At 39.9% G+C, this 12,095-nt stretch overlaps 2 protein-coding genes across 3 annotated transcripts in view; one reads left to right on the forward strand and one right to left on the reverse strand.

Annotated features, from left to right (window-relative positions):
• Positions 1 to 179: 179 nt before the first annotated feature.
• gimap4 (GTPase IMAP family member 4) lies at positions 180 to 2,025 on the forward strand (the record flags this gene model as incomplete). 2 transcript variants are annotated; one of them, XM_079234619.1, is made up of 3 exons in its annotated part: positions 180 to 318; positions 947 to 1,723; positions 1,939 to 2,025. In XM_079234619.1, the coding sequence occupies exons 1-3, from the start codon at positions 288 to 290 to the stop codon at positions 1,941 to 1,943; spliced, it is 813 nt and encodes a 270-aa protein (XP_079090745.1). In that variant the 5' UTR covers positions 180 to 287. The 2 variants fall into 2 exon arrangements, with proteins under 2 accessions (XP_079090745.1, XP_079090744.1); XM_079234618.1 differs by lacking the exon at positions 1,939 to 2,025 and having other exon boundaries at positions 947 to 1,731.
• Positions 2,026 to 10,109: 8,084 nt separating this feature from the next.
• The window catches only part of plxdc2b (plexin domain containing 2b), a gene marked incomplete at both ends in the record, with an annotated part of 84,513 nt that continues 82,527 nt past the window's right edge, over positions 10,110 to 12,095 (reverse strand). Inside the window, 2 exons of the mRNA XM_079234389.1 lie at positions 10,110 to 10,229; positions 11,610 to 11,764. Coding sequence (XP_079090515.1) covers positions 10,110 to 10,229; positions 11,610 to 11,764 — 275 coding nt within the window. The remainder of the gene's footprint in view (positions 10,230 to 11,609; positions 11,765 to 12,095) is intronic.

Genomic DNA, 12,095 nt, shown 5'->3' on the forward strand with positions numbered 1-12,095 from the left:
AATTGAATGTTTTAACAGTAAGTATGCACATTTCTAAGACATTTCAGTTCACTTGATATGTAGCTATATTTACATTGTAAATTTACACTTTATTTTGTATCTTTATCTTACATCCGGCTTTTACTTTGAAAGGCTTTTATTTTGAAAGACGTAACCGAGGGCCGCGCCTTCGCCGGTTAGCTTCACGCTTTTGTCCGCAGGTAGTAAGGAAGTCTTGAGTCCGGACAACTAGCCGCCCGAAGACACACAATACCGGAATAAAACCCGAACCAGGTTTAAAACCGAGTATGGAGGCGAATAAACCACTTCAGACGGAAGGTGAGCCGGTAACTTTACCGCCTTCAACCGTGACGTTGGTGTCAGTTGTAAAACAAATATGGTTGAAGTTTCCGCGGCTATTAAATTCAGCGCTAAATTAGCAGACTGTTTGGCTTAAACATTAACTTAGCTCATGAACCGGAATGTGTGACACGTTTCAACATGCATTATGTCGCGACGAAGAAGGAAACATCGCACGTACTTCCGTGTCTTATTACGCTGTTATTAACTGTGATCGTACGCGTGTTTTCACGGTTAACGTTGAATGGTTGGGAAGCTAAGTTCTGGCTTAAGTAATGTGAGTGAGGATAAAATCACAAATACACATGTTATACATCAACTATTTAAAAAGTAACGTTATTGTGTTTTGTCTCCTTGTACTGAATCAACTAGATTGTATTATGAATTTTATATAGTAGAAAAAAAACACTACAATTCACATTAGGTTGAACTAAATTTACACAAAAACCATGGCTAAACTATCAGATGATCAATTCATTGTTTTAGTAGTCTGATATCAAAGTTAATTGATGTAATAATTGATAACTAAATGAACTCTAGGTGGTGTATAAACTATTGACAAGACAATAACAATCTTTATCAATACTGAAATGTATAAATTGAATAGCCACAGCCAGGGAGACTCCTGGACCAGAAGAGGAGGCCAAGAAGGCCGCGGCTGCAGCCAAGGTGGCCAACCGGCTGCCTGAGGTTCGTCTGGTGGTGCTGGGCTGGAGGTGGCCGGGGAAGAGCCTGACTGGAAACACCATCATAGGCCGAGAGGAGTTTCGCTTGGAGCGGGCAGCCGAGTTCTGCGTGAAGAGGCAGACGGAGGTGTTGGGACGGCAGGTGACGGTGGTGGACACTCCCGGCTGGTTCTCGGCCCAGGACACACCACCCTCCTACAAGGAGGAGTTAGTGAGGGGCGCCTCTCTTTGCCCTCCTGGTCCACACATCTTCCTGCTCGTCATCCCCATCGGCATGTTCACAGAGGTGGATCGGGCTCGCATCGAGGAGCACGTGAGCCTCTTTGGTGAGCACGTGTGGAAGCACACGATTGTGGTCTTCACCTGGGCGGAGGTGTTGAGGACCATTTCCATCGAGAGGTACATCCGCAGGGAGGGCAAGGAGCTGCAGGCGGTGCTGGAAAAGTGCAAGCGAAGGTACTTTGTCATTAATAACTGCATATTCGGGGAGCATCCCCAGGTGGGGCGCTTGCTGGAAAAAGTGGAGAAGGTGGTGGCAGAAGAGGGCGGCTACTACAACCCAGAGGAGTTGGTGAAGGAGAAGAAACCTCTGGATGAGAACCAGAATTCAGCCCGAGAGGGACGGGAGCTCGGGGCACGGCCCAAACAGAACTCTGTGCTGAGTTTGTCCAAATCCATGGAGGTGGAGCCGCTTTCCAGTGAGTGATGCACACATTTTCGCTTCCAAGAAAGTCAAACCAGAGTCTAAGAATGTTCTGAGTTTCTTTCTTTTTATTTCAAGATAACATTTACAGACCATTAACCTCTAAAACAGCACTAGAATGACAGTGATATCACAGCAGTTTAGCTATGATTTAAGCTTGTAATAATGTACAATGGAGCCCTGTCAATAACGCACTGTGTTTTGTTGTAGATTAAAATAACACTCTTGCCTGATGGACCCTCTCAACCACAACTACAAGAAAGAAAAGGGTAACTGAAATTTTATGATTTATTTATTTTTTAATCAGACATATCTTTCTGTGTATTTTTGTTGTGTTCATTCTTTATGATTCTCACTGTGACGATACGAGAGGCCTTTGCCGCATGAACCCCCTTCTCTTTTTTTTTCATGCTGTCCAAAGATTCATACTTTAATTTTTTTCTTAAGTTTCGAAGATGTTATTGTATCTTGAGGGTTGTGTGATGGGAGGAATTTAATTTAACTAGGAAGCACAAGCTGTTACACGTATGGCCGTCACCCAATGTGTAAAGTACACTCCCTCGTCTTGGCGAATACCAACGACAAAACTGCACTACTATATTGTTACTATTCTGTCAATGCCTTTTGAGGGAATTGCTTTTTTTTGGGACGATTCCCATTTGTTGTGACCAAATTGTAAATGCTTTTCTCGTGCTGCAATGTTTGTCACTCTCTCAGTGTACAGGTATAAGGCCCACGGGCCGTTATGTGTTTTGTGTGTTGCCTTAAAGCAGTGATTGTGTTTCCCTTAAATTGATTTGTTACATTTATGTCACTGTGGCAGAGGGATGTGGCAGAAGGATGCGTTACAACGGAGAGCTTCAAAGATCCGTTTATTAACTGACAGAAAAGAAATCGGCAACTATGACGATTATTTAGAATAATAAAAAATATCAGAAAAGGGAAATATTCACATATCCAAGGTTCTTGCGGCTTTGTTGATTTTCTGATAGTAAACAGTAAATATCTTTGTAAACTAAATGGGCAATTTCAAGTAATCTTGTTTGGCTTTAGGGGACTGTAATGGGTATTTATCAAAACATTTTCACAACGATCTATGAATTAATAGAGAAAATAATTGTCAGATGCAGCCCAACTAGCAGGTGAGCCTTCTCACCTCGCTGATCTACAGGTGGACTCCAGGACCCCATGACATCACTGTTGTTATTACAGGTGCAACGGAGCACCTTTGTGACCACACCCACCACTTATCCTTGGTGTGGTTGGAGGTGAAAACAGGCTTGAAGGACGGCCAAACACTGGTGGTGTTAACCTTTAAGGGTACAAGCAATGTGTTTGGTTTCTGAATGTAAACATAACCTTTGTCTTTTGACAAGAAAACCCCACCGGACACCTTCAAGGTTTTTGTTTGTAGAAAAACAGTAATCTTGGTGAAAACTGGTCGGCTATACAATCAGTAAGCAAGACTCTCCAACTCTTTGCTGTGGTGAACTATTATTGGATATTTGAGTCAGCTGCTCTGGACAGACCCTCAACTCTTCTGAGGACGTGTGCAACCGTCTTTTATAGACCGTTGATGACTCATTGTACTGACCACGTAGTGTTACGCCCCCATCAGACTCCCAGTTAAAGGAAACACAGCAATAACAGTTACACACTGTAGTTTTATGACCCAGATGAATCTCTCCAGCCGCTGTAGGACCGGCCCGGCTGCACAAAGCATAAACAGGTGAACACAGTCGTGAACATATCCCTCTGCTGCAGATCAGGTCACATATACACAGTTACCAATGTAACAGTTTCTGTTTTACTTGGGAACACTGCTGATTTAGTTAGAAATGTAGGTGTGAATCAGCTACTAGTAGCATTGAGTTGAGTGGCTGTGAGTTTCAAGGACTCTTCTATCGTAGGAATGCTGGACATACTGTTCCTACTGTCAGTCTTTTGCATGAATGTGTTTTTACTCATTAGAGAGAAAATCCAATGCTGTGTCCTCAGATATGACTATTTCATCATGTGTGGTCAAATACAGACTTGTTTGTTGACATTTAGAGCTGAAATGTGAAGCGGGAAAGACCTCTTGTACACTAGTGCCTAAACTCAGTATTACTGATCTATTTTATTCAGCGGTTTGACAAAAACACGTCTTTATAAAGTACTTAACACTGCTACAGATGTTTTCTATACTGTATCTGATTACATGATAACATGTTTGATAACATGGAACCACTCATCTACCGGTCAGAAAACAGCAGAAATATTTAATTAAATCAATATATAAAGGATGATTGAACACAAAATTAGGTCAGTATATAACAGACGTGTACAAAAACTGCTATTGGGCATGCGACCTAATCTACATCGCTTTTGTAGCAGTGGTTAAATGGTGATTGAGTTACTTTCAAAGTCCAGCATGTGAATCAAGTTACCCTTTAGGAATTAATGAAGGTAACAGAGTCAATTCTGTCGGTGTGCAACTTATTGTCTTATTATTATTATGTGTCTTATTGGCCCACACTATTTGCAGTAGATTTGCCTCTTAGAAATGCTCTGTGTTGTTCTTCTCTGAAGCTCAAATAAAGGTATATTTTAATCTAACTCTGGGGGTCTGTTCCTTGAAAAATGTACAGGTGAGATTAAAATCTCACCTCTTTCATTTCTAAATGATTGGTTGGTTTAAGGTGAATTGCAATAGACTTTAAAGCTATTGGCTTGAATAGAAGAGACAGCTATAAAGTCACAAAGGCTTCAACTTACTTATTTTCTTCATTATGGATGGATATTTCAGTGATAAAAACTAAATCTTAATTTCTCAGAGTTGATGTTGATGACTTGTTTTATGTGACCGTCAGTCCAAACCCAAAATATATTAAATGTATTAACAGAAGCAGTAAATCCTCACATTTACAAGGCTGGATCCAAATTATTTTTGGCATTCTGCTTTAAAAAATTACTGAAACTGTTAATCAGCCTAAAACAGTTACCAGCTAACTGATTACTTCACCAATTGTCTCCGCTCTAAAGATTAAAACCTAGTATAATAAGTAGCCTACCTACAGTATATAGTATTGCTGTGTAAAGACACTGGAAATAAACCGCTATCACAAAGTATTATATATGTTTATGTGATGTAATAATAATTTAGAAGAAAGGATTCATCTTTCTGTTTTAGTTCCTTTATGGACCGCAGCTGTGTTCTGTAATTCGACCACTAGATGGCAGTAAAACATCAGGTCACAGAGACGATGAGACATGTTTACAACAGCAGCAGCATGATTCACAGCAGCGATGACCTTGTCTGCAATATATTAATAAACCCAATTTGGAGAAAGTAATAGCTGGGTGTCCCAAAGATTAACACCCACTTATTGTTTAGAGGCTAAATGTGCAGTGCTTGTCTTTATGTAGAGCACTTCATGACGTCCTGACTGTCCTTGATGCCAAACATTATAGAAGTTTAATTATCTTTGTGTCCTTTGGCTCTATAACAGGGGTGGTCTGGTTTTGATTGTGGGCCATGAACAGAAAAATATAAACAAAGGAGTCACGGGAAAAACAATATTAATTGCGTAGTTTTCAAAGTTACACTGCAGGAAAATCGGTTTAGACCAGCCATAGACAATCTAAATAATACCCAACACTATTTAACAGTTCAACTTTTGACCTGACAGTGGTTTATTGGTTTGGCCACATATTAAAAAAACAACTTCTGCATCTGTTGCATTAGATTTTAATTGAAAGGAATTCAATACTTTCAAACTCAAAGCCAGTGCATGACCCAAGAGCCCACTAAAAATACTTTGAAGTTAAGTGTAACTCTGTAAATAAGTAAAGTTCAAATTGGCAGAAGTTGCCAAATATGGATTTCTGATCACGATCAAAGCGCTCACTTAAAAAAAAAAAATCTCTCTGAAATCACAATCAGGACATGCAGAAATGGCAAATAATTAAGTTTATGTGCCAATACAGAGATAATTTCACTACATTTAGCCAACGTGGTGTCAAAACCTTTAACCACATAGTTTATTTTTTGGCCACCTCTACATTTTCTTCCATCATGCCTTGTTTACTCAGTTTTCTCTGATCCTGATAATGTCACATAAACCACAGCATCTTTCACTGCCGTGTCCCTTCGGGGTCGATATAGATGATATGAAGTATGAAATAATGCTCTTTAAACCAAATGCTGCATGAAGCTGCGGGGACATTTCATGCTCAAGTGATTGACTTGCAGAATGATTATTGACAGCCCAAAACTGGATTTCCTCCAAATTAATCTGCAAGATTTTATTTAAATTTCTTGGCATGCATTTTGTCATTAATTATAGTGGCAGAACAATGTATTTCAGTTCCCCCTGCTGTAGCTATGAATGCATATACACACAAATACTGATTAATGGAAGTGGAAGTGGATTAATGGAAGTGGAAGTCCATGGAAGTGTTTGTATATTAAATTTGCTCTTTCTATTCTACCGAATGTACACATGATGAAAAACAAGAAATGATGGTGCAGGCTACTAATATTCAGAGGATGTTTTTGTTTTTAACAACATTGTTTATTATTTCAAATGTATTCAAAACAACAGTAGTTACAGAAATTACAGACAGCGAGCTATGATACTGTGTGATTTTGAGTCTCATTGTGTGTCATGATAAGATAAAACAAGGTCACAGTTCTTGTTTCGTTATATTTAGCAGTGAGACTGAACATCTTTCGAGCCAACCCCACGAATCAGAGAAAAGAGCAGTAACATATCTCAACAACACCACTATGCTGCTATTCGTCATCTAAAGTACCATTGTTAAGAAAGTGGGAATTAAAGTGATTAGTCAAGTCCAGTGAAGCGAGTGAAGACTGTTGCTGTTTCGGCTTTTGTGTCGATGCGTGACACAAACGAATCCGACCGTCGGCCACTTTCTCAGACTGCGTTTTTGACAGTGAATATAAAAACACTTGCAGTTTCAGGTGGCAGTGAACACAAGCAGATGCGATAAACACACAGTTTAATCAATTTCTCACACGCTTGCTCATGTGTTTATGTTTTTTTAAATGTTTTTTTTTATTAAGTAAAAGAAACCACCCTCAAAACGCTTTAAATATTGAGTATTTGTCTGACTACAGCTACCGCTTAAACAAGTGGAGCAATCCAAACGAAGTCTGAAGCTTGCTAGTTATTTTTGATAAGCCACGATTGGACAATCATATTTAGGGGGCGGGGTTTAGAGAACTGTCTGAAGTGTGGAGCAGTGTGACTGTCAGGTGGCAATGAACACAAGCGGATGTGCATTTCTCCACGGGTCAATTTTACCAACATTAGAGAAAGTATCTCTATGCATAAAGAAGCTTGTTAAACGTATGATTTTTTTAAAACACCGATGTCAAAGGGAGTTACGAGGAGGAGTTTGAACTCTCAAGTTGATACCAATGAGACCTCATTAGATCTCAGTGTGGTTGTAAAGAAAGGTCTACGTGGGGGTTTTAAACAGACAGTGAGTCATTGATTATAATTCTTTTGTGTATGAATCTTGTGTGCATCTTTGGGTGTGTAGATGTCCATGAGAGTGTATTTGAATTATTATTTAAGTCAGCCATTGGCGAAGCCCCGCCCCGCCCCTTAATTACTGTTGCTACTCCAGTTAAACTTTCCATTCTCAAACCTATGAAGTTTAAAATTATAATGTGGCAGATTTACCATCAAGTTGTTTTTATTATTTTTTAGTCCCCCCCCCGAAGCAAACAACTGTTCAAGTCTCTGGAAGCTATTGTTAGCTGTAGCTAGCTAATTAAGCTAATGTTAGGGTCACAAGTCGTTTGAAAACGACTTAAAACAAGTCAGTTTACAGCTGACTTGTTTTAAAGAACACATTTTGTAACAGTGGTTTTTAAAATGCACATGACGGCTACAAACATGATCTAGCGTAATACTAAAAGACTAACGCTGTCTCAGGCAGACACAACTCTATTAGCATACAAGCTAGCCAAGTAAACATCACAAGTTAACCAGCAATCTTTGAAAAAAACAGAAGTCAGTTTAAAAATACACTTTCCGCAGCCCTGACTGTGTCTTCAGAATTATCAAACAATCTTCTAGCCATCTGGATGAGACAATTATTAGTCCACTACTTGATAAAAGACCCACGTTTCACCAGTTCCCCAAGTTTCTCACTAGGTAACATTAGTCGGCATGCTAAGTTAGCAGTTAGCATCTTTGTTTTGAATCGGGCACCCAGGTGCAATTGAGTTACACATCTTTATTACTCAGCGGCAGAAGTATCTTTTCATTCATATGCTTCAAAGATTAATCAATTCCTCACACATTTGCTCTCGTGTTTAAAATGCTTTAAATGCCGAGTAGTTCTCCGGCGACAGTTAGCGCTTAAACAAGTGGAGTGATCCAAAGAAAGTTTGAAGCTTGCTCTGCCTCGTTATGGTTCCATAGCTATGATTAGACTGTCATATTTAGGGGGCGGGGTTTAGAGAACTGTCTGAAGTGTGGAGCAGTTTTTTTGTAAATGGCTGCAGAACACCACTATAATCAATACACTATAGCTATAATGAGCTGGTATTTTTTGGATGGCGGTATGGCTGCTGAGGCTGAGAGGACATTGAGGTAAACACTGGAAAGTATGATGCTGATTAGTCTTTGGTCTCAATGTGATGAAGACAAGGTGGTAATAGAAAAAAAATCCAGTTGATTGTTATTTTTTTATGTATTTACAGTGTCAAACTGAATGGGTGTTATATTGCACGTTTTATTTTTCAGTAGAATTCCAGGATACTGATCTTAATTGAGTCTACAATCATTGGCGTAAAAGCATGATTTTTGTCTTGAGATACTATTCTTAGAAGTAGAAGTGAATGCTTGGATTGGTTCAGTCAGAAGCCGTGTGTATTGATTGGTGACAGTAATGATTGGAACAGTATTCACATTTAAGTAAAAAAGTAGAGAAAAAAAGGCCACTCATAAAAAATAAAAATAAAGTTGTGTTTTTTTTCTGTATAGTATATACTGCTACACTACAAATGTTTGCCATGAGTTACCTGAATCTGCAAATGTTTTGGCCTTGGTATATACATTAATGTGTTGACACGTATGAGTCGACCATAACTTAACACAGACTAGCCTATGGTTGTGCTGGCAAAAGAAACCACATTGTAAAAATTAAGGAAAACTCCACCCATACCAGTGTGTTTTGGCTCACACAAACGATATCCAGATACCTTTCAATTCAAATCAACAAGAATCACCTGTGCAGAGCCAGCTCAAACATATGCACCCATAAAGCAGGTGGATATCCAATCACTAATGTAAACTGCTCTCTTTTGCATTCACACACATACACACACACTGAATCACTTACACTTTAGAAAATATATTCAGCATACACACTCACAAGCGCCTGTCTTGTAAATTTGCATTAGTACCACATGTCAAATGAAAAAAAAAAAAGTGCAAACTCTAGTCAGGGACAAAACGGCACGGCAGTAATGTAAAAAAAAAAACGCAAAAAAATACATAAAACATTATTCATGATGTAAGGAATCAATCAATGAACCAATCAAAAGAATAAGAACGATAGTGTGCGCCCCATCACCCACCCAAAAAAAGAAAAAAAAGAAAATTTTCAGAAAATGAAACCAGTTAAACATCACAAACTAATTTCACACCGCTGCTGTGATCAATCGCAGTGACAGGACTTCAGTTGGCGTCATATCGCTCAGCTGCAGCCTCGCTGTGCAGGCCAGGCACTGGAAAAGTCAATTAAGCCTGCTATGGTATTGAAAAGCAATACCGACGTCTGTACAGATAAATGTGCCAGCCCCTGTGAAAAAAATACCGCGTACTGAAAGAAGGAGGAAAATAAGTAAAAACCTGATGGATATACAAAGGCCTATACCGTATAACCCCACGAACAATAAAGTGGAAATCTCTGTTCACATACTCTGTATTGTTTCTGAAAATATATATTGTATAATTCACCCCACTCCACCTCAACCACACCAGTATCCAGTCACCCAGTCAGGCTGTACAATCCCTCCATGGAAACATGATCGCAGCCCAACAAAACCTAACCAATGCCAACTGAATCGATGACATCAACGCTGTTCCCGCCCTCTGTCCCCGGTAGGTCAGGGCTTTGCCAACAGGAGCTGAAGAATAGGCTGGCCTGGGATCAGTTTTCAGGGTTTTTCTCACTTCCTCGTATCGTTGGCTGCTGTATCCAGTCTCATCCTGCGCTCAATGGGCCGATTCCACAGTCGTAGCGAGTCATTGTGTACACTGACGAGCAGATCCTGGAGGTTCCTGGTGAGACGTCCCGTGGAGCAGGTGGGAGGAGGAGGGGAGGGGAGGGAGGGGATGCAGAAGCCCCCTCCTCCCTCAGCACTGCTCAGACTCGATGAAGACGTCCTTCTCCTGGCCCACTGGCTCCACCTCTGCGTAGGCTGGGTGGCCCGACCCGCGGCGAAACTTCATGGCGGGCCACCGGCTTGGGCGTCTCTGCAAAGGAGAGGACGTGTGTGAGGACAGCGTTTAGGAAGGACAGTGTCACAGTGTCGTCAAGGTTAAAGGTCAAGGCTGAGGTTGATCCTGACAGTCCGAAATCACTCCCTATTGTCTACATAGTGAACTATATTTACCCTTTGCCATTCTACTGATATTTGATTGTTTATCATATTCTATTGTAAATTTACATTTAAAAAAAAATCTATTATACTATTGCACTTTGTTTATATGCACCAATCAACAAGGCGAATCCCTTGTATGTGCAAACAGACTTGGCAATGAGCCGTTTCTAAGTGTGTACAATGCTCCACATTTTATAGAGGCAATTTACAGTCGTGCAACTCTAAACCTGTCAGTGATAACTGTCTCAAATTCCTGCTCACTATAGAGTGCATTATTGTCTCGTTGAGTAATTTCAGAATGAACCAGCGACGCACAGATGCCACACATAGAAACACCTCAATAACATGTTTTCTTGTGTCATAAACCTGCAGGGGATCATTCTGAGATGCCTTGACACGTCTGAGATGGAGGAAACTATGCAGCATTTTCCAAGAAAGAAGCAATAATAATTTTATGAAGCATTTTCCCCCATCTCGCGACCATGCACTATTTATTCATGTTTGAGTAAAATATAATAAAAGCAGTTTTAGGAAATTATTCAGCCTTTTTTTATTATGAACGAATATATTTTTGACAGCTCTTTTGACATCTTTCTAGTAACACATGACTGTGTAGTCAGACAGTGTTCAGAGATCAAGACTGGTTTTAGTCTTTTCATGAGATTTGTTGACAATAAACAATAAAAAATCCTTTAAATCCATAAATGATCAAACTTAAACTTAGTATGCCTGATGTTGACTTTGCTTAAGAAAGCAAACTCCACATCACAGGGTTCCTGTGACTGATGATGACCTTCTAATACTGACAATGAGAGCGACTTTGAACATGAGCGCCTTTGTTTTCCAAAGATGGTTTTCTCCAAACAGCACCTGCTCATGCTCGGTGAATTCACATCAATATTAAGGACTGTGTGCACCAAGTTTCATCATCCCTTTCAGAAAGTCGTATTTACAAGTTAGGAGTTGAAGGATGAAACACACCGAGCGCTGAATAAATGGTGCTTAAAAAACAACAACCTTTTCTTGCTATTACGCTTTCTGAAGGAGTAAAACGTATCAAAACTAAGTGAAATTTGTACACATTCCTCCCTTCCTAACTCTTTTCTGTTCAGGGTTAACTCAAATCCTGAACGCAACGAGTCATAAACGTTGAACTGAATAAGGCAGTCAGACAATAACAGGGAATTATTTTTTTTCCCAGCAAAGGAACAAACTATATTTTCCAGAGAAAGATTTCCTTTAGTCCACTCACCTCAATGAGGAAGAGGCTGGCTGCGGAGGTCGGGTGATGGTAGATGTACACGGTGATTAGCACGCCGGCGACCAAGACGAGCATCACCAGGAGGATGCCGAGGATCAGACCGGTGTGCAAAGGGTGTGTACCTGACTTCCTGTCTACTGCACTGTCTGGAAAACAAAAACACAGAAAAAGCCTGTTACAGCCTTTAAAAAAAAGAAGAGATCCAGGCTTTTATTTTTAAATGATGAGTCTAAAACGCAGAGATACTTTAGATACAAACACATCAACATTACGTTTTTATTCTTTTGCTGCAGTGCCGTTTCTGACCAACAGGGGTCACTCATCATTCATCAATACCTTCTTGTGTAACATGTACTAATATGCCTTAAATTTGACATGCTTGCAGTTAAAATTTAACTAAATGTCATCGCATTAAAAAAGAAAGCCATATACAAATGTAAATCTACCTCAGCCAGGTTTTAGAGATTGGAGGGGACA

The sequence above is a fragment of the Taurulus bubalis genome (genome assembly GCF_910589615.1).
Source record: "Taurulus bubalis genome assembly, chromosome: 18".
Classification (NCBI taxonomy): Eukaryota; Metazoa; Chordata; class Actinopteri; order Perciformes; family Cottidae; genus Taurulus; species Taurulus bubalis.